A 21,667-nucleotide genomic window follows, 5' to 3' on the forward strand; every position below is an offset into this window, starting at 1 on the left:
GCAGCAATGGCGGCGGCGGCGGGGCAGGGTGCGGGGGGCGCCGCCGAGGAGGCGTTTCTCACCTTCTACAGCGAGGTACCGGGACCGGGACCGGGCCCCACGCCGAGCCAAGGCCCCCGCGCCCCGCGCGTCTGCGGCCTCCGCGCTGGGCGGCTGGAGACCGGAGCGGGGGGGGGGGGAGCGGAACCGGAACTAGAGGCGGGGGAGGTTCTGGCCCGTTTCTGGCCCGTTTCTGGCCCGTTTCTGGCCCGTTTCTGGTGCTGCCCCCGCGGCGCGGCCCCGCTCGCGTTTCCGCGGGAGAACCGGCGCCCCGCGCGCCCTTTGCGCTTCCCCGTCCCGCGCGCTCCGCCCGGGCGCCGCGGGGGCTGCCCCGAACGAGGCCAACGAGCGCGAAAACGGAGGCGAAACGGGCAGCGCCGGGAGAAACCTGCCGTGCGCTGAGCCCCGCGCGGCGGGACGCGGCTCAGGGCCCGGCCCGCCACGGGGCTAACGGCGATAATTGGAGAGGCACCTAAGGAATCACCACGGCGGGAGGGAGGTTGGGGCGCTCGGCGCTCGCGCAGCCCTTGCCGGAGACACGAAGGGGTTTCCTGACCTTCTGTAGCTGGAACACAGCGCTGGGGACGGCATCGTGCTGCGGACAAGGTGGAAACCGCGCGCTGGCGTTGCCCGAGGGAGACAGGGCCGCGGAGCAGGCGGCGGGGCTGCCCGGGGCCGTGGCGCTCGGGGGTGAGCGCCGCGAGAGCGGCCGAGCACGCCCTCGCCCTCGCTGAACCCGAGCTTCTCTYCTTCTTCAGGTGAAGCAGATCGAGAAGCGAGACTCGGTTTTAACGTCAAAAAACCAAATTGACAGGCTCACCCGACCTGGATCTTCGTATTTCAACCTGAACCCCTTTGAGGTTGGTCTGAGCATCTCGTTCTTCCTTTTGACTTGGTCACGGCAACCTCCTGCTTTATTGGGTGTTTGTTTCAATAAAAAGACCGAATGTACAAGATGTAGATGTAGATTTACTGTGGTCAGGGCTTAGAAAACACAGAAGAACAGAGGGCAGGTGCTTGCTCCTCTYCCTGGTTGTGATGCAAGCTGAGCACCTTGGGCACCCTTCCTCGTGCAACAGCAGTTTGTGGCAGATCAGTGCCTAGCGCTTCTTGAGAGGAAACGTTAACAGCCCCAGGTGACATCCCGCTTGCCAGGTGCTGCTCCCAACGCTCCTGGCTCTGYCTTTCTGCCTGCGCCTTCTGTTTTGGACATTTGTGGTACTGAAAGTGTGCAGCACGTTGAACGAGAAAGGTCAGTACCCCAGAGCGATCTTTAAGGAGCCCCAGGAAAGCAGGTGGTTCCTTTCTGTTTCGGTAGGGTTTCATTGCGGTTGCAGTCAGTTATAAGCCTCTGTAAATCAGGATAGATTCTCAAAAAGAAAGACTGAGGAAGAGCAGCACATAGAACAGAATCTGACATTCCACTGCAGCTGTTTTTTCATATGGGTGTTCCTTATATATAAATAATCCTGCTCAGCTGCCTCTTTGATCCTCAGATGTTCAGCTTTTTGTAGCCTGGTACAAGGCTGGTCAGCCCCTTCAGATCAGCCGGCAATTTGCCCCTGACACGGTTGGTTATGTGGAGAATCTTATTGCCTTGGAGAGGCAAGAAAACCCTTTACAAGGAGTCAGCTCCTCTCCTGAAGGTGTTTGTTGTTCTGTGGGGTTTTGCCTTGCTGTTTTTGCAGGTTCTTAGTGTCAGACCTGCATGCCTCCACACTGAGTTAGCTTAGTGCAGATGTACGTAGGTCAGACATTAATGCTCAGTAATTGGTTCGGTAAAGTAATTCATAAAAGAGTTCTTAAACTTTGCCACATTTCTAAGTATCTCCACCTAGACAAATGAGTTCATTCATGGAGAACAACCAGTAGAATTCTTCTGCCTTTTCTGCMAATTCTTCTGTTTCTCTTAAAACAGAAACATGAAGAAAATAGTGTGTTTCTTGCCCCAAGTTCTCAGTTATGAATCATGCAGCGGTGTCTCAAAGCCACCCCCCGCTCAGCTTCCATTTCCGCTGATGTGGTGTAAGGTTTAGGCCTAAGGTGGCTATTTAGGGATGGCAGCTGCCTATCCAAAACTCAGGRATGGAAAGGTCCCTAGAATATTGTTGTTAAAACTAGATGCTATTGTTATTGTTTGTTGTTATTGTTGTTAGAAGTATTGTTGTTAAAAGTAGAATGTCCCAAGTATGGCATCCTTTTAAAATGTTTCCATGTCCGTAGGTGAAAATTCAAATCCCAAAGCAGCTCCCTGATGGTGGGAAGCTCGCTGGCTTTGTGTCTACAAACGGAGCGTTCAGGCTGCCCGGRGTCTGAAAAAAGGTGCCTGTCCTCAAACTTGCTCTGTTGTCTCGGTCTCTTTTAGGTTCTGCAAATGGATCCGGAAGCCACAGACGAAGAGATAAAGAAAAGGTTCCGGCAGGTACTTGGCTTTTGCCCTGGAAGCCTTTGGAGAGGAGAAGCTCAGTAAAGACTAGTCGGTCATGTTTGCAAACAAGCGAAGTAGTAATAAAGCTATGTTTGGATACTTTGGTTTTGAGGAAGAAATACATAGAACAGTCTTTGTACCAACCATGTGAGAGCTGCAGGAGTGTTTCTGACCTGTGCACAGTGGGGCTGCTTCTCCTACAACGTGACCACGCTAGTACAAATTGATATCCCATACGCAATCCTTGTTGAATGTACTGTATTGGCCTAAAGAAAAGGAGAAAATCGCTCGGAAATTAAGATCTCAAACAAAAGTTTGACTCAAATATAGGGGCCACGTTCCAGAAATAGATTTTCTGTGAAATGTCTTCAATACTTTGGGTGCGTGTTCTTCGTTGCTGGGTTACCTGTGAGAGCAGCAGCCCTCTCCTCGCTGACGCCTGCCTTATTCTGTAGCTTTTCAATGTAGTAACGCCGGGTGACCTGCAGGGGAGGAGGGGACAAACAGAAAGAGTTTTGTCAGTGCCTCCAGCAAAGAAATACAGTGTAAAGAAAAAACAGTTACTGGCTGTAGCTAAGCRCTGAGTGAATCAGGTAAACATGAGTGGGGGCTGAGCTTTGTGGATTTGTTTCTACTCAAGACTAAGGACGCATAATGGTCTAGTGGACTGATAGCTTCATATCAGCCCTAGACTACTGCATTTCAAAGCTTTTTTTATTGTTCTGTAGATCCAAAGGTGTGGCTTTTTTTTGGAGCTGCAGATGTACTTGATTTTTCTCCGTAAAGCCTCTGCTGAGGCGAGTGTGGTCGCCTTCCTTGCCTGTTTGCAATGGAGCGTGATCCCTTAAGATTCCCCCTGTCTGTGACTGTTTGTCCCCTCTGACAGAAATCTCTGGAATATTATTTATTTTTTAGAATGGTCTTACTAGCAAGATCCTTTTCCTTGCAGTTATCAATACTGGTACATCCGGACAAAAATCAAGATGATGCGGATAGAGCCCAGAAGGCCTTTGAAGGTAACGCCCTCACAATTCCTTAGGGATTGCTGTGTGGTAGTGGTTGCTCTGGTGCTTTTCTGCAGCTGGTTTAAATGGTTTATTGGAGCTCGAGGCCGCGGAGCTGTTGCTGGGCTGGGGTGACATTTCAGCGGCACAATGTCACTAGGTGGCAGTCAGAGCTCCTGGAGATAAACCTGTCCCGTAACGTGTATAGGTTGTTCAAGACAAACTGTTTAATTCAGGCATTAGACTTTATTCAAAGGCCACAGGCCAGCAAACGTTTTGACTTGTGCTTTGTGTTATTGCAGGGAGTCGCACAGCTTAAACCTTCCTCGTGCTTGGTAACTTTTAGCTGACATTTGCCCCCTGCCAACTGCAGGATGGTCTGTCTTTGCTGAACTGCAGAGCTCATCTGAAATATCATCTTGTTGCTTGCCTAAATGTATTCAGAATAATAATAAAAGCCCGAGGAAGCAAAGTTGAGGGGGTACAAGGAACAGTCTTGCACCGCTCTGTAAGCSTGGCTGCCGATGCAATTAATGTTCATGCTTTCCATTAGCTGTAGATAAAGCGTACAAGTTGCTACTAGATCAAGAGCAAAAGAAGAGGGCCTTGGATGTGATACAGGCAGGAAAAGAGTATGTGGAACATACTGTAAGTATTCCATAGGAATCGCCATGAGTGGGTCATCAGGCCTGTGCAATTTGCTTTGATTTTTGACATGTGCGGTATGTTTAGATTATTAAAACAAGGCTGTGCAATTGGACTGGGAGTCTTTATGTGGGATCACTACTGAACTCCCTGCAGGATAAATCATTGAAATTCAGTACTTGCAATAATTACATTAGACCATGTGATTCAACCTAAGTATTTCTTTTGAACCTGTGAGTGAGTGATGCAGATCAAATGTGTGTARGTGGAAGAAAATAGGTGGTGACAGTGAGAGACTGGGAAACTTGGGGGGAAATGACCTATAAGCTAAGGAAGGGAGCTAGGATTACACTAGCCAAGAAGTTCATTGAGTGATATGAGCAAACTAAAACACAAAAAAAAAACGTGATAAATGACATGATATGGGAGAACTTGAATCCTCTAAACCAAGAACCACTTTTGTGCTTTGCTTATGTTGTTAGTTTTTCAAATATTACAAAGCAAAAGGAACTTCCTTCTGGTTTGGATGTTGCATATTGGATATAAATATATCCTTTTTAAAATAAACAAATACAGATTCCAACCGGAGGGATTGTGTTACAGGAGTAGCGCCTAATACAGTGGTTTTAATTATTAGAGGGCAGGTACAAATGGTGTTGTATGTGTCTACATAGAACTAGGGCCAGGTATTTTGGATCTAAAATAAACCGTGATCCAAATCAATATCTTGCTGTCATCTTTAGCTCTTATACAATGAAGAATGCAGACATCCTGAGGTACTATGTTATAAGCCATGTAACAGTTGGGAGACTCTTTTTGTTCTATAGGTGAAAGAAAAAAGGAAGCAGTTGAAGAAGGATGGAAAACCTCCCATTGTGGAAGAGGATGATCCTGAAGTTGTAAGTTGCATGCTGCTGAACGAGGCTGGGGGTTGCACTGCACTTCTGCAGAATGTTTCAAGAACTTGGGAATCAAAGCCAAGCAGAACAGTTTTTTTTTTAGATTTGCTCTAATATTGCAAGTCCTGTGACTTGCTGAAAAACAAAGCCTGCAACGTTATTGTGGAAGTGTTGCGCTGGGTAATACTCATGTGTTTTAGAAAGCAGTTTAAGGKTTTTTTTGTGAGATGATGTGCACCAAAGTATTCAGATTCTTTTCAGGAAGCAAGTTTTTACTTCTGCTGCATCATGGTCTTTTGGGGGGGTCCTTTTTTTTTTTTTTTCCCCCTCCCCTGCAACTGTACATTGAATGCTTGGAATTGCAGCATTTTCATTTTTCCTGCCAACAACAGCATGTATAGAACCTACAGCAGCTTGTGTAATATATTCCCTTACTGATGTTCTGTAACAAGACCTSTCCAGGGTGGGTTTCCTTTACAGCATTTGATTTGTGCCGTTCTGCAGCAAACCATTTGCTCAAAAGGCATGACACAAGAGGAGTTCTTTCCCAGTTCCTAGTCAAGTGGTGCTAGGTTAGGTGATTCTCAAACACTGACATTGTTAGGCTTATTGGCTTCACCCTTTTCCTGTAAAACATTTTTTCTCTTGACAATCTTTTTTTTTTCCCCCACTGATTTTTAGAAGTTGCTGTTCTTTATCAATAAAATTGGTTTTTAAGTATACTCATATTTTCCACTAGAAACCTAGTTTTAGACTGTTGCAACATCAAGAAGATCTGTGAAGATCTGCTGGAAATTTATCATTTAAACAGCAGCTGTTTGTCCTTTGTATTGAGTCAAGTTTTGGGGTGTTGCAAGACACAATAGAAGGATAAGGGAGCTTGAACTAAAGGTTTATGCCCAGTTTTTGTGAGTAGCAGGTGGAGGGAGCCTTTAGTAGCATGACATGCAGTTGTTTCTAAGTTTGTGACCCAGAATTTATTCAGCAGTGTTTTATAACTTTTCCTATGCCTCTCCTACTTGTTTCTCTCAGAGTGGGGTGTGGGATTATGTGGGCRTACATATTCTTTACATATTCTTCTTCTATTCTCACATAAAACAGACTTCTCTAATTGTGTTACTGTGCGTTACTTTGAGACCACATTTGTGTTTTCCAGTTCAAACAGGCTGTGTACAAACAGACCATGAAGCTGTTTGCTGAGCTGGAAATAAAGAGGAAAGAACGAGAAGCTAAAGAAATGCACGAAAGGTATGAGCAGCATTTTGGGCAGTTCAGCCTTTCAGTCACCCCTCCTGTTTCCTCYGAGAAGATTAAAAACGGCAGCATTATAGAAAAGCCTGAGTTGAAAGGGACCCCCTAGATCATCTGGTCCAACCTGCTGCTGAAAGCAGAGCCTTGGTTTAGGGCATTAAGATCCCTATCAAGCTGAGCCTGACTGTTTTCAGAGAGGGAGATTTCACCACGTCTCTGAGTACTCCTGTTGGCTTCAGAGCTCTGTGTCTGACAGATGCCTGTTGGAAATCTGGCCTCCTGTATTTAGGTGTGTCTCATTCTTACCTTGCATGGTAGGTTTATTACCTTGCATGATAAATTTATTAACCTTAAAACATGTGCTCTCAACAATTTTAGCAACTTATCACTTCAGAGACTGAGAGCTTGACAAAGGCTCCATGCACAAGAAGAGCTGCTTCACTGATCTAATATACAGGTCCCAACCGCCTTCTCTGCTCACTGCTCACCTCAGTTTGAAGTGAATTCTTATTTGGTGTGTTGTCTGAAGTGTTTTATGTAGAGGGTGCCCGTTTCTCTTCTGATGAGCACTTTTATCTGGCAGGCAATCAGAAGAGCTACCGAGGATGTTCCGAGCGCATTGCGTGTTTCTTTAATGTAGATACTTGTGGGTTCATAACTGCTTTGTGATCTGCCTTCCAGGAAGCGGCAGAGGGAAGAGGAAATTGAGGCCCAGGAGAAAGCTAAACGAGAGCGAGAATGGCAAAAGAACTTTGAGGTAATCGGCAGCTTAGTGGGATCACAGTGACAACCCGGGTGCCTCAGCAATTCTCAGCTGTGCCCTAGAGAAAAGTCCTAAAGAAAAGAAAAAGAAAAAAAGCCCTAGAAAAAAGAAAAGCTTCCTGGCTGGAGGTGCTATAATATGGCTTAAATAGAGATGTAGTAAAAGATCCTAGGAAGCCCCTTCCACYCCATGTTTGAGGTTTGTTATCCAGCAGAGGTGTAGCCCCGTGGCAGGAACTACCTGGAAGGGTTGCAGAAAAGCTGTTAATGAGGTTGTGGAGACCTCCTGGAAAAAATCAGCTTCGTTGTTGTGTGCGAGGACGTGTGAGCAGACGTTGCAAGAGGAAACAGCCTCTGCTGAGCTGTTGCAGTGCCTGTGTTTCCCCAGCCATTTCTAGCAGCTAAACTGCTGCACTTGCAACTCTCTTCTCCAGCCTTATCAGTGACTCTTTAAGCTATGTGAAAAGATCGTATCAAAGCCAGGTGTTAATGCTGAAAATAGATTGCCTAGGTATATAAGAATAGAAAACTTGCTGCTGCTGCTGACTGACAGAGAGAGGATGACAAAAATAGCTCATGAATTCTTGGTTGCTCCTGCCTGTGGGTGGTTCTTGTTTGTGAGAATGAGAATTCTGAGTCAGAGCAGCTTTTTGTGTGTCCCAGTTGAAAACAAAACCCTGTTCCTTCAAGGTCCTCATGATGAACCTCTGCATAGGTGTTCTGTGGTTCGTGGCTCCTGTGTTGGTTTGGTTTCTGTGGGTGTGGATCACACACTTCAGCGTGGATTTCCCCTGGACTTGTTCTGTCCTGATGTCTGAACCTTCAGCCTCTGGGAAGGATGTGCGGGCTCCTTTGCTGAGTCCTGTCTCTTCGGGAAGGGTTTCTGCTACTCCCCAGAGAGATGAGGGAGAAAAGAGGGAGAAAGGACATTTTCTTACTGTCCCTGTGTCTCAAGAAGCGCGAAATAAGCCAGCAGTACACTTCCTTTCTCATATTTCCCCCTGCCTTCAAGCTGCAGCACAAAGAGGTGTCACAAGGATGTGACACTGAGTTACGGAAAGGGCAAGTTTGAGGCTAGTAGCGTGGAAGCATCTTTTGGAAAAGAGGATTCTTGTTGTTCAGCACAACAGAGGGTTCAGTAGGCTACGGTCAGGACTGCATCTCCGAAGCAACCAGCTTGGGAAACAAGAAAATTCTGCCCACGCTGGGGCTTGTGAGCTCAGCTGTACCTCCACTGCCCCGCGCTGCACACTGTGTGTGTCCTGGCTGCCAGGGTGCTGCCGCGTGCTGGGTAAGGAGCAGATTGCTGCTGATCTCTTGCAAATGGCCCCCACAGTCTGTTCTCTGACTCTGGCCCTTGTCAACCCTCCCCTTCCTCTCTGTTGTCCCCAGGAAAGTCGGGATGGTCGTGTGGACAGCTGGAGAAATTTCCAGGCAAATACAAAGGGGAAGAAAGAAAAGAAAAACAGGACCTTCCTGAGGCCTCCCAAAGTAAAAATGGAGCAGCGTGAATGATCCTGGCAGCACTGCCCAAGTGCGGCTCCTCAGTCCCCTCCCTGCTTTTAAGGACTCATTGGCACCTAGAGTAAGAATAGCTTTTTAGTAGACCGTTTGTTTCCAGTACGATTAATTATTGGTCAAAGTATTTTTTTGTACTCTGTCCATTTGAACTAGGGCCATAATGTGACCTTGGCCAGGAACCCGCTATGCGTAGAGCACTTGGCTTAGGAGGGTCTGCCGTTAYTGCTGTCCCATGTGTCTGCTGCCCTGTAACTCGGTGTTTTGTACTTCCCACATTGTGCTGTTTCACCTCTTTCCTTTCTAGTTTGAGAGCTGAACAAAATGTCTGAAACGCATCAGTCCTTTTTCCAGGCGTCGTTTTTCTCGGCCAGTCCGGCTTTGGAAAGATCCAGGCTGGCTCTGGGAATCCGCTTCCAGCACCGTGCAGCTCCTCACCGAGCCCACGGTGCTTGGAAAACACCATCCCTACTCCCAGCCCTGAGATCTGGTTTCCAAACGAAAATCCCGGCTCTCAGGCTTAGAGTTCTGTTAATCTCAGACGAGCTGGTCTTTCCTGTAAAGCAAAAATAACTTCTCTTGATGATGAATAGTTAGTTGCAATGGTCTGTATGTAAAATAAATTTTTACCCAAGTTATTGGGTTCTTGCTTAGAATTCTTCAAAGATGCAGCTGCAAGGGTGTGAGTTGGGTGCATGGTGCTGAGAGGTTATCGGTGCTCGGCATGGATGTTTTCCCTTGCGTGTGTTTTATATATGCAGAAGATAATCGGCTCTTTGAAGGGGTTTAAAGTGACATGTACTCAAAATACCCATGTTCCTGGCAGATTCCTCTGGAGACCTTGACACAACCTTGTGCCTTGGGCCACGAGGGCAGCGCCCATGCCGGGGTCCGGTGGGAGCTGCGGCTGCAGAGATGCTGCTTTCCCTTCAGATGGCCTAGGACCTGCCCACCCAGCACACTGACCCTTCCTCACGTCTTTTCTGTGCAGCTTTGCTCATCACTTGCTCTAGAAAAGTGTGCTCGGTGGCTGAAGTCACTGGTCGTCCCTCCGCGCTCYGAGTCATTTTTTCCAGAGGTACAACTTGGCTGGGGAAGCCAAAAGTGCAGCTTATAACAACACTGCTTCGTTCTGAATTCAGCTGGCCCTGTTTCTTCCCGTCCTGTCTATCATATATATTTATATGGCAAAAAACGCAGTTATTTCCTCATCGTACCTACCCGGTTCAGTCCCTCGAAACTTCCCACCAACAGCAGGACCTGTCGCTTCACTGCGTGTTCCTCCCCCCCACTACAGGGACCCTGATTTTGGTCCCTGCGTTCGGGCTTTGGGGAAGGAAACGGCCTCCCCGTAGGTGGAAGTCGGAAGCGGCGCAGCCTGCATCCCCGCAGCGGCCACGGGCTCAACGAGGCCTCGCTGGTCCTCGGTAGTCAGAGAGAGGGTAAGGGCTAAAACACTCGGAGTCTCGAGGCTTCCTTCCTTCCATGGAGATGTTCTCGGGCCAGTGGTCCTCCAGGACAAAAGTGATTTGGCCTTAATATGCCGGACAAGAAAATACATTGGTAGAAATTTCCTTTTTCCTTAGGGGAAGAGACAAAGTATCAGATAACTATAGAAACAGTCAGCTTTAGCTTTCTTGGCTTGATTTTTCTGTGAAAATAGCCTGTCCTCCTTGATCAGCTTCCACAGAACTTATATTGAGGCCTTTTCAAGCCCAGCCTAGTGCTGAAGTTGAAAGGGAAGCTGCAGCAGGAATCTGCTCCCTTGAGGTTTCAAGGGCCCGGGTTTGGGCCCTTCCCCTCTGGTACCACTTTGCAGCCCAGGGGCACCCTGAGAGGCGCAGCTGGGCCTGGCTCTCCATCTCACCAGGTATAGACCAGACACGTTTTCTGTCTAGTCAAACCTAATGTGGTTTTGATAAAAACTACAATGGGAGAGTCTGTATGATAAGCTAGAAAGGAAACTCCTCCCTGATAAGACACTGGACAGTTATGTAACATTTATCTCGGTTCTGTGAAGATGGGGTGAGCTCCTCGTTAGATGCTGCTTCTCAGGAACCATCTCTTAGTCACTTGGGCACAGAGGTAACTAAAGACATGAAATGCTGTTGTCAAAGACACAGCGTGAAATGGGAAACAGTGTCTTCCTCCCTATAAAGCCATGCTGTGCACATGCCTTACAGTTCACATAACTGCCAATTTATATATATGCTTAACTGTATATCCTTTTGTAAGCAATATGTCACAGCCAGCAATGGGACAGAGGAGAAGCAGAACATCAAAAGCTGTGGCCTTGCTTCCGCTCCATTCCTACAGCTGAGAACAAGAGGTTAGGAGATAATATCAGCAAGAAATAAGCTGAAAAGAAAAAAAACATACTCCTGCAGTGGATTATAAACTCCACAGTTGAGTTTGAGGCCAAAAGYGTCTAATAATTTTTAATACGTGTAAGTGTTCACATTAATTTCCTCAAGCTATTTAAGGAATTCAGTGCCCGAGCTAGGTGCGGAGRTCTCTGCCATGCGGGGGAGGCTGCTGCTAGCTACTGAGGATGACTACAGGTAGGGGAGATTTGTTAGTGTGAGGTTACGGAGGGAGACCTGGAGATTTCAGAATATTTCAGAATATTTAAGGTTGGAAGGGACCTCTAYAGATCATCTAGTCCAACCTTCCTGCTCAAGCAGGCACACCTAGAGCATGTGGCACAGGGTGGCATCCAGGCGGGTTTTGAAGACCTCCAGAGTAGGAGACTCCACAACCTCCCTGGGCAGCCTGTTCCACTGCTCTGTCACCCTMACAGTAAAGAAGTTGCTCCTCACCTGGAGACGGAACTTCTTATGCTYCAGYTTGTGGCCATTACCCCTCGTCCTATCGCTGGCCACCAGTGAGAACAGCCTGTCCCCTTCCTCCCTGCATTCTCCCTTCCTGAACTTAGACATATTAATCATATCCCCTCTGAGCCGTCTCTTCTCCAGAGAAAACAGGCCCAGCTCRCTCAGCCTCTCTTCATACAAGAGATGTTCCATTCCCTTAATCATCCTGGTTGCCCTTCTCTGGACCCTCTCCAGAAGCTCCACGTCCCTCCTATACTGGGGTGCCCAGAACTGAACACAGTACTSCAGGTGCGAAGATAAAGGCCAAGCCCCTTGCTCTTCCTCCCAATGACAGTTCCTTTTGCTGCCTCTTCTCTGTCTTCTTCAAGCAACTGAAATTCTAGAGAAACGGCGAGCTTGGGCTTAGACCAGGAAGCTTCTTTCTGAAGAGCTGGGCTCTTGCGTTTCTGTTATCTGGAATAAAACAGGTATCTGAGCTTCCCTTTTCTCTTCAGAACTGTGCGTGAGCTCTCCGAAGCTGCTGCCAAGGCCTCTTCCTGCCCACGGAAGCTGCAGTGTGCGAAGAATCCCCAGACARAAAGGGCTGCAGGCCGCTGTCTTGTGCAGCCCTGCAGTCGTTAGTCACTACACAGGTGGGTTTGGACCCTCCTCATGCTGTGTTTTGTGGAGCTCCTGTTGTCCTTGCGCCTCCTGACCCTTCTCTTCTGAGCTCTGTGTGCAGCTCCCTGAAAGGCAGAGCTGCTGGCGCCCTGGCATGGGCAGAGGTGCCGCTCCCGCCGTGATCTCGGCATTTGCTCCTCGCTTACATCTAAGGTAGAGCTGAGCTGTCAGACCCTTCTGCTGGAGCAGCGGTGGCCTTTCTGTCAGCAGGCCGCCTGCCAAGGCGCTTTGGACTTCCAAGGCATGGCAGGAATTGGGTCCTTCATTTCTAAGAGGAACTGCGTGCTCGGGTATGATCAGAAGCGGTTCTGCCACATTGCGCATCTCTCTGCCAGCCAACTTCATTTGTTTTGGACTTTCTGGACTATCCACTTGTCCGGCAGCAGGGAAGTCCAGAAAGAGCATCAACGTTAAGGCAGATGTGAATATTAATGCTAAACTGAAGGGCAAAGCCTAGTGCTTCAGAGCCACCATCACAGAATGATAGAATCCTTAAGGTTGGAAGGGACCTTTAGAGATGATCTAGTCCAACCCCACTGTCCATGTTCTCACCTGAGTAGACAAGGACTCAACCTGAAGAGAATCCAGGTGATTTGTCAGCTGTGTCCTTGGGTCTGGTCTAACTTCCACCCTTCTGGGCGCTCTTGTCGCCCTTTATCTGCCTCTCCCTTGGGACCTGCTGCGGCTCRTGAGCGTCGCAGGGCCTCTCTGCTGGCCCTGCTCCATCCCCACGTCCCTTTAGAGCTGGACGCGCTATTTCAGGTCCAGCATCAGCAGCGCCAAGCAAGGCTGATGTTACCTGTCCTCAACCTGCTGGTCGTCCTGCTCGTAACACGGCCTTGTTGGCAACACAATCGAAGGGCCTCCAGTTGGGCTGGTTCAGCTTGGTGCGTGGGTGACAGCTTTTTGGCTTGGAAACATGGAATCCTGGAGCATCTCCAGGTTGTGGTTATCCGGCCCCTCGGGGCTGGCTCTGCTCAGAAACCTGCTTCCTTCTCTGCGAACGCTCATGTCGCCCCTTAGGGAAGAGAAAGCAGCAGCATTTCCTGGTGAAGTGCTGCGCGGCGCGGGGAGGTGGAGCAGCCGGGATCATCCCCGGCGGTTGGGACATCCCCTGCGAGTGACTCGCACAAATACTGCACCGGTGACTTCATGGGTGCCAGGGCCGTGTGGGGAAAACCCCCCGGGAAAGCTGGGCCGTGGAGCGGGCCCGGGAGCGAGGAGAGCCACAGCACGTCCTCTCTGCCCCTTGAGCCCAGCTGCGGCGGGGCACCAGCGCGAGAAGGGGCGAAGCTTAACTTGATGAGGAGYGCAACGTCACCGTGCTGCTTCCCGGGGCAAGGAGTGCGGCTGGCACGGCGGGCGAGCGCTTCTGGCCGGTGCTCCGGGGCCCGCGGGCAGCCCCTGCCGTGGGGTCTGCAGCGCCCGGTGCAGCGCCCTGGGGAGTCTGAACAAGCGCCAGGAAGGAACGGGGGGAAGCGACAGGCTCGCTGCTCCCCCTGTGCCCGCAGCCCTCGCGGGGCCTTCTCCGCAGCTTCCTCACGGCCTCCGAGGAAGGCGGGAGGGTCACAGGAATGGAATCAGGGTCGAGCCCCGGATCCCCAGGGCTCGGCTTGGGCACGTCCCAAGAGTGTTGCAACTGCTGAGAGGGAAGTGACTCATTCACTCACCCACTCATTCACCTGAGCGCGGAGCGCCCTCCGTGCCCGTGCGGCCCTTTCCTCCTGCTCCTGCCGGCACATCCACCTCCTGGACACGCGTGGGGCCTGGCCCTGCTGCTGCCTCAGCCTCAGAGGGAGCCCGTGCGTTGGGTGCTGCCGGCCCGGGTGCTCCATGACCGCCAGGTAAGAGGATCCGTCCTGTTCCCTCCGCTCCCACGGCGCTGCCTTCCCGCCCGAGCGCCGGCTGCTGCTGCGTCTCCGGCAGCCTGCCACGCACGTCCTGCCCCGCAGCTTCACACAGCGCCGGGGCTGCCGGCGGGAAGGGCTCCCCTCTGGGAAGCCGCGTCTGCTCCCTGCCTTTCCCCCCACTGATTCCGACACATCCTGATGTGGAAAATGCAGCTCTGACAGGCTGAAAAGGCTCCAGCAGAGYAAAGTTTCTTGCAATGCGTGTCGAGGTGGCGACTTCAGAGACGTTTCTGCGCTGCTGCCTGGGGCCGCGCTGGCGATGCCTGCGAGAGCGTGCTAGGAGCCTCCGCAGCCTCCCCGCGCACCCTCGCAGCGCAGAAGTGGCTGCTCACGTGGCGATGGAGCTGCCTGGGTTTCACCTTGTCCCCGTTGCCCCTTGTGCTGCTGGTTGTGCTCTGCTCTCGCCGCCGCCGCTGTGCTGAGGAGCCCCTGGCCGTCAAGGCTGGAGCGGGGTTTCCTGCCCAGAGGGGCCCTTAACCGTGACCTGCGTTTTAAGGGAGATGGGAGGCGACCACGGGTGGGTTGGGGCCTTCAGACACTGGGCAAGTGCCAGCAGCTGCTCTTTGGGACCTGTCCTGCTCCCTGCTTCATTCACCGGTGCTACGTAAACCTGGATCCCAACAGTGGGAGCCCCTGGGGGGATCCCAGCGATGACGATGATGGGAGGAAGCAGCAAAACTCTGCCCTGCTTCCCTGCAGCTTCCCCGTGACTGCCGGGACACAGCACCGCTCCTGCCCCAAGCAGCATCCCGGGGGCACGGGCACATCCCTGCAGCCTGGATAAGAAGGTGCTGACCCACGAGGACAGTGCACTTAGCTCCAGCTGCTGGCCCCTCTGCCTCCAAGGAAGCCATCCCGACGCCGGGCATGGGCGCTGGGGACGGGCACCGGCGGGCTCGGCAGCTTGCTGGCTGCTTGGCCCCAGAGCCAGCACCTCGTGCCGCAGTAACACCGCTAATGCTGCCTTGTTTTGCATGGACTTGCGTGTCTTGTTTTACTGCCATTCAGTGCTTCCTTAGCAGCAGCCAGGCTGCCCCTGGGCCGCAGGCAGGGAATAGCCCAGGAAGGCGCCAGCAGGAGCTGCCCTGCACAAGGATGGGACGCGCAGGAAGAGGCGCGGAGTCGTCCGGGAGGGAGGAACGGGGCTCTTCTTCCCCTTCCCGAGCAGCGGCGGATCCGGCAGCTCTGAACGTGGGCTGCCTCCTGCTTTCCATGCTTTGAAGGCAACAGCTGGAAGTGGAAATGGGGAGGAAGGGAATCCCCACGGAGCCAAGAGCTGGAGCGGTGCCAGGCGACGGGAGGCTCATCCACGGGCACACCCATCCCCTGCTGCCTTTCCTTTACCTTTACCTGCCTCTGGGCTCGCCGGGTTTCACAACAGAGCCTCTCCAGCCCCTGACAGCCGGGGCTGAGAGCGCTGCCGGGGCCGCGTGGGGCTGCGCGGAGCAGGGCTGCGGGCTGCTGCCGGCAACCCCTCCCTGGGCCACAACCTCCCGGCTTTTCGCTTCCTCCCGCAGCTTGGCGGCAACAGGGCAGCCGGACAGCCTCTGCTAACACCCTCCTTCCCCGTGACACCAAGACAACGACGTCCCCACTGGCTTTCCTTCCGAAGCCGCGGCGGGCCGCTGGCCAAGCTCGTTAGCGTGCTTTTATTGTGTTCTTAATTGCACAACATGGGCTCACCCACACAGGGGCAGCGGGGTTGGATCCAGGAGCGGCAGGTCCAAATGCCAGTTCTGAGGGGTCGGGAGTTGGGATGGGGCGTTTCGGTGGAGCAGCCCCTGACGACGGCGCTCTGGTGCATCTGGGACCGAAGATCCCGGAGATAAAAAGGCACTCGGTCCAGCTGTGTGCCCAGCTCCGCTTAACCCTGCACAAGCGCAAAGGAATCACAGTTTGTCCATGGGATTCACAAGTTTTCTGGTGCTTCCTTTTCTTGCAGTTATTAAGTCAGCGCATTCCCAGCGTGTGCCATTCAACGGTTCAGAAGGATGTCCAAATATTTTTCAGTCCTTGATCTAACCAGGGACAGGGAGTGGACTCCCATTTGGTGTTTAGAGAAGAACCCCAACTTATCTCTCTTCCAGGATCATTAAAAGGGAGATACTTGGAGGAAATAGCTCTACGGGCTTTCCAGATCTTTTCTGCGGTTACTTGCCTTTCCTCTGCAGCTTTTTTTATTTCTCGTTTCCTTTGAGCTGATGTCAGGCGTTTCCTCTTCTCTAGTGACACTGCAGTATGCTCTGGTGTCCTGTTCTTGAGAGCTGTGTGGAGACCTTGGGGTTGCAAGGCAGATAAAAGCAGCTTGTGGAGGAGGATCGCGGACCCTGCACAGGACATCCAGCACTGCGGCACCAAGGCTGAGAATGGGCCTGTCACCCTGAGTCCATCCCACTGCGGTAAGCACAAAATAGGAGTGCTCTTCCTCCTGGAAGATGCTTTTGCTGATGGCAAAACACCCCAAGACTAATCCCACCTGGGACTAGTGCTTAGGGCAGTGGCTAGGGGCTTGGGCGAGAGGTCTGGCAAGGCAGCAAGGAGCGGCGCCCACATCCATCGCCTCGCGGCCTCATCTCCACGTGCCGTTCTCCTCCGCTGGCATGGAGCTTATTGATGTATTTTATGCAAAGAGGAGAAGGTTCAGCAGGAGAGACCGAGCCTCTCCATGCTGTACATGCTCCATGCGTGAGCCTAGAGTTTAGGACGTGTGGATACATAGGAGATGCAAGTTTGAGTTCCTCGGGCTGAAAAGGGAAGTGGGTTATTGAGTAAACTAGAGGGGTTTGGTGCCATGTTCTCTTCTAGCTGTGGTTTGTAGCATTTACGGCTTGGCAAGTGAGAAGGGAAAACCAGCTGCCTCCTGGTTTCCCGAAGGGCCCGGGCATCGGCACCGCACAGCCCAACACTGCCGTGCCGGGAGTTTTCCGGGTCCCTGTGGAGCTGCGCCCGGCATTGCTGTCTCCCCCTGCCCATTCCGCATCTTTGCCGGAGGCTTCTGCTCTGCTTGATGACATGGAGCACGTCCCGGCACCCGCCGTGCCTGTCAGAGCCCAGCAGCACGCACACGAGGGCCCTGGCACTGCGGGATGCGTGCGGGATGCGGGCACTCCTCTCCTGGTGAGCGCTGCTAGGGACACGCGCTGCCTTCCCATTTCCCCACCTCGGCAATGTTCACATCGGGGCGACACTGACACAGCACCTTTAATTTCAAAGATTCCAGCCTCAGGCACCAGAATTATTCTCTGAAAGTGGCAATTAGTGTGAACACCAGGTTGCAGATGCATAAGGTCTCTAATGGTCTTAGGTAATTAGGCCTTCATTTTCCTTCTTATTTAACAATTGACCAGTGTGTGAGCACCAGGCTCCCCGCTACCCTCTCTTGCCCATGAGTGCCTTCTCCCCTCACCCGTGTGTGCTGCAGTGCTCTGCTGCGCTGAGGGACACGGACCCTCCTGCTGGGACATGGGCCCTCTGCGAGGCGGCGGCCGAGTTGGACACGACACCTTCATTTAGGGCTGTGTGGTGTCAAACGGCGCTTTCAATACACAGGCGAGGGGGTTGAAATGGAGTTTCACTGCGTTTTACACACGTTCTCACTGTTTTACAAACGCCGGCAGCAGCAGGACCAGTCCCTGTTGGCGCCCAACAACACAGCGAGTGTTCGTTGTGTGCTAAAATGAGCAAGAACCTCAGTGCCCTTGGCCATGGCTCCCATTTACCTGGACCGGCTCCCCTGTTCCCGAGGCTTCCAGAGGGAATTAAACTCCGAGTGGTGTCAGGGGACCACTCCAGCCAGCGCCCGAGCAAGGGCGGAAAAGTGCTGCGGGGCCGGAAAAGCAGCACCTCACGGTCCGTAAGGGAGGAGCTCGAATAGCACCCGAATCCAGGGAAAAAAATTCCGTGCAGCACTGCCAGTGTAGGAGCTGGGTGTGTTCAAAGTGTCCGAGCTGAAGAAAGACTGACTGAGTGGGGACAGGGCGCACCAAAATCCCTCAGGTTTTCTCCTCCAGGCCAGCTTGCACCACAGACACAGGGAAACACGGAATTGCTCTTGCTAGAACTTGGAGTTGATGCAGAAATGGTAGAAGAATAAGAGAGGCGGAGCCGGATGAACCTGAATCCAAAAGGACGGCACAATGAGGCTTTTAAGAGAGATTTTAAGGAGGCTTTTAAGAGAGATTTAAGAGAGTTTAAGAAAAAAGAAGGAGGTCTAAGAATCAAGCTGGCATCTCATCATCACACTCATCATTTGCTCAGGAAAAAAATTGGGTGGCTACTCTGGCAGCCTATAAAGTGAGTGTGAGATCCTGCGGTGCCTTCAGCTGAGAGAACCRAACATACTCTTTACAGCTATAAGCAGTAAAATGTCAGGTAGGAATAAGTAGAAGGCAATTCTGGAAATGTGACATTTTTACTATATATTGTGTCAGTCTTGGAATTTGTGCTTTAAAAAATGTGTAGCCAAATCAGAAAGTACGAAAGAACCAGAGGGAAAAACAAACAAAACCAATGAATCTCRGTCTGTCCAGCTTGAGAGAGAGTAAGAGTTGATTTTATCTGTCGTAAGGACTTTCGTGCAGAAAAGTAACTGGAGATTGGAAAAGTAACGATGAGGAACTTTGAGAAAAGGAGATGAGAGATCTGAGGTTTGCAAAGCAGCAGGCAGCACTGGGCTAAGGTGCAAAGGCTCCTATGACATAGCAGAGAGGTTGAGGACAGCACCAAGGAGACAGGGCGTGGGCGAGAACGAATGGACGCTGGGTTTGGACTTGCTTTTGGCACCGTACTGATGAGCTGGGTTTATCTTTTACATTTTTAGGCAAGAAGAGAAGGGGTAACAGGAAATTCTGCATCAGAAGCAGCAGCTCAGCGGCACAATGTCAGGAGAGGGCAACGGTGGTGCTGCAGGCACCTCATGCCACATAGACTCTGAGTTTCGCTACACCCTCTTCACTGTCTTCTACAGCCTCATTTTCATCATGGGCTTTGTCGCCAACTGCTACGTGCTCTGGATTTTCAGCCRCATTTACCCCACCAAGAAGCTCAGTGAAATCAAGATATTCATGGTGAACCTGACGGTGGCTGACCTGCTCTTCCTGGTGACCATGCCCCTGTGGATTGTTTACTATCACCACCGTGGAAACTGGATCATGCCGGGGTTCCTCTGCAGCGTAGCTGGCTGCTTATTCTTCGTCAACACCTACGCTTCTGTGGCCTTCTTGATGGTCATCACGTATAACCGGTACCAAGCTGTGACTAATCCCATTAAGGCTGCTCAGTTCACCACGCAGAGAAGGGGTATCTACTTGTCGGCATCTATCTGGATTGTAACAGTGGGCAGCTCCTTATATTATCTTTTTGATGATAATACTAACGAGGAGAAAATCGGCTCGATGAATTTTACCCGGTGCTTTGAGTACTACAGCAACTCTGCTAGTAGCGTTCCAGCTGTTCTCGCCATTCATGTGATCATCTGCGTCCTTTTCTACGTAATTTTCCTGTTTATCTTGGGCTGGAACATCATTATCATCAGGACCCTCTTTTCGAAGTCCATGCAGCAGCGGAAGAGCGCTCACGTCAAGCAGAGGGCCCTCTGGATGGTTTGCACGGTGCTGGCTGTGTTCATCATCAGCTTTGTTCCTCATCACCTGGTGGACCTGCCCTGGACCCTCACTGTTCTGGAACAGTGGCAGAAGCACAATTGTCCCTTGCGCCAACAGCTCAATGACGCCCACCAGGTGACTTTGTGCCTCTTGAGTATGAACTGTGTGTTGGACCCGATCATCTACTGCTTTCTCACCAAGAAGTTCCAGAAGCATCTTTCAGAAAACCTGAAAAGCATGAAAGGGAGCCGCAAGTGCTCCCGGCAAACCACAGACACGATGATTGACACCGTGCACCAGGAGGAGGCCATCGGGATGTAGCGCTGCCTTGTGCTGACTGCAGAGCCTGAGATACGTGAATCAGTCACCCGCCTTTTCTCAGGACGATGCAGCAAGGCATGCAACAAAGGACCAGGACCTTACATTACCCTTTTTTTTTTCCTTTTCCCCTCGCCATTCTAAGGAAGAATGAGCACTCACACTCACTTCTTCTATCCGATGTAATTGGCAGAACTGGAACTTGTCATAGGCTGGCACAAAAGTACCTTCTGTCTTGGCTGGTTCTGTGAGCATTGAGAGCAGCGCAATCTGCTTCTGTGTGAATGAAATCTGCCCCTGACCCCTCCATGTGATGGGCTGGAGGGTGATTGCACTGCAGATAGCAGTTGTGTCAGCACGGGCAGAGCAGTCCCTGCTCCTTTGCGTGCTCAGCATCCATGAGGAACGCGGTTACAGAGCTATGGGATCTGCAGGATCTGCACGGTGCCTTTCCTGAGCAGCCTGCATGGCTCTGCAGAAAGCCTGAGCTGGGGAGGTGTGGGAATAGCTGGAAGGGACCTAATCCAAGGAGCTCCTCAGGATGCTGTCATGATGGCATCCCTGGCTCCTACTCTGTGTAACCTGCAGGGTCCATACGTGGTGTATTGTGAACGTTTGCCTCTGCTCCCAGCTCCTGAATCAGAGGCAAGAAAAGGAAGAGAAACTGGCAGTGCCTGAGGACTCAGGCCCTGTCTCCAAAAAGGCACCATGCCTGGAGGGCACTACTGTCTGCCCTGGCTTCCTCAGTGGTGGCAAATGGACAGGCAAGGGCCTCCGGCACGCAGAAATTCAGGTCGTAAATTCAGAAATTTTCAGCCTGTTGTAGATCCAAGCTCACTTTGCAGTCTCCAGATAATGGGAGAGTTGGCTGCGTGGGCACTAAGCAGGAATAAATGCATCCATACCTTTTTTCTTGCTTAAATTCAGGTTGTAAAAAGAATCTGTGCACTGTTTCCTTCCCCRCAGCCATTCTGTTTCTGCTGTTGGGAGGTGCCTAGTTCTTGGTGTCCTCCCACGCAGGCGGTATCGGCCTGCGGGAGGTCCTGGCCGCTCTCTGGGCGAACCAGCGGCCGAGCGCGCCCCAGATTTGCATTTGACACCTCTGAACGCGGGCAGCCCCTCGGGGCTGTTCTCAGGCAATAGGGGCAAGCGGTTTTCCGGGGCTCCTGTCATCTGTTCCAAGTCATGAGACGCTTGAGGTTCCCTTTCTGACCCAGTTGCTCAATGCAGCACCAGATACGGGCCGAGGAGGGGGAACTTTGTTGGTTTTGCAACAGTTTTTGCTTCCCCAAACTGTGTGCAGGAATGTGGCCCATGACAGGAAGGGCACATCCGCSGGGGTGACCGCCCGGGCCGTCACAGCCCTGCTACCGCAGCCAGGCCAGGATCCTGAGGACGAGCTTTGCAAAGACACGAACACCAGCAGCTTGGTGGCAGGTTATGTGTAGACCAGCCCCGAGCGGCTGCCAGCTCCGCGGGGGCGACGTGAGCTGCTTTACCGGCTGCTTCGAATAAACCCTGCTGGGGCGCGTCCCGCCCGCCGCGCTCGCCTTCGCGTCCTTTCTTTGCATCCACACTGGAGCAAAACGCGGGCAGGGCTTCGGGCGCCTCCCTTTATGGGTTTCTCCTCCCAAGCCCTGCGAGCAGCGCGTTTCAAGGCTCGGGCGAGCGCTGCGCGGCGCCGGCGTCCGGGGCCGGGCAGGAAAGGAGTGGGGCCGAACGCGGAGCCGCCCGCGCTACCGAGCAGCGACGTTCGCCCCAACGCGCCCACAGCGCGGGCGGGAACGGGAACGGGA

General features: G+C 51.9%; 2 protein-coding genes across 3 annotated transcripts; both read left to right on the forward strand.

The window, feature by feature from the left end:
- The first annotated feature begins 6 nt into the window (after positions 1-6).
- Positions 7-9,103, forward strand: DNAJC8 (DnaJ heat shock protein family (Hsp40) member C8). 2 transcript variants are annotated; one of them, XM_026044637.1, is made up of 9 exons: positions 7-75; positions 798-899; positions 2,405-2,461; positions 3,417-3,483; positions 4,025-4,119; positions 4,944-5,015; positions 6,172-6,263; positions 6,948-7,023; positions 8,421-9,103. In XM_026044637.1, the coding sequence occupies exons 1-9, from the start codon at positions 7-9 to the stop codon at positions 8,541-8,543; spliced, it is 753 nt and encodes a 250-aa protein (XP_025900422.1). In that variant the 3' UTR covers positions 8,544-9,103. The 2 variants fall into 2 exon arrangements, with proteins under 2 accessions (XP_025900422.1, XP_025900423.1); XM_026044638.1 differs by lacking the exon at positions 7-75 and adding an exon at positions 598-645.
- A 9,724-nt stretch (positions 9,104-18,827) lies between these two features.
- On the forward strand, positions 18,828-20,757 carry PTAFR (platelet activating factor receptor). Its single transcript, XM_026044640.1, has one exon. The coding sequence runs from the start codon at positions 18,828-18,830 to the stop codon at positions 19,872-19,874; it is 1,047 nt and encodes a 348-aa protein (XP_025900425.1). The 3' UTR covers positions 19,875-20,757.
- The last annotated feature ends 910 nt before the right edge of the window (positions 20,758-21,667 follow it).

Source organism: Nothoprocta perdicaria, unplaced genomic scaffold, assembly GCF_003342845.1.
Source record: "Nothoprocta perdicaria isolate Ctin4 unplaced genomic scaffold, notPer1 scaffold_375, whole genome shotgun sequence".
Taxonomy (NCBI): domain Eukaryota; kingdom Metazoa; phylum Chordata; class Aves; order Tinamiformes; family Tinamidae; genus Nothoprocta; species Nothoprocta perdicaria.

What these genes read in the sequence shown, in the direction of transcription:
- DNAJC8 (XM_026044637.1), top strand. Translation starts at nt 7, where the DNA reads ATGGCGGCGGCGGCGGGGCAGGGTGCGGGGGGCGCCGCCGAGGAGGCG. An exon ending in TAAAGAAAAGGTTCCGGCAG is followed by an intron (nt 2,462 to 3,416) that starts GTACTTGGCTTT and finishes TTTTCCTTGCAG; the next exon opens with TTATCAATACTGGTACATCC. An exon ending in AGCCCAGAAGGCCTTTGAAG is followed by an intron (nt 3,484 to 4,024) that starts GTAACGCCCTCA and finishes GCTTTCCATTAG; the next exon opens with CTGTAGATAAAGCGTACAAG.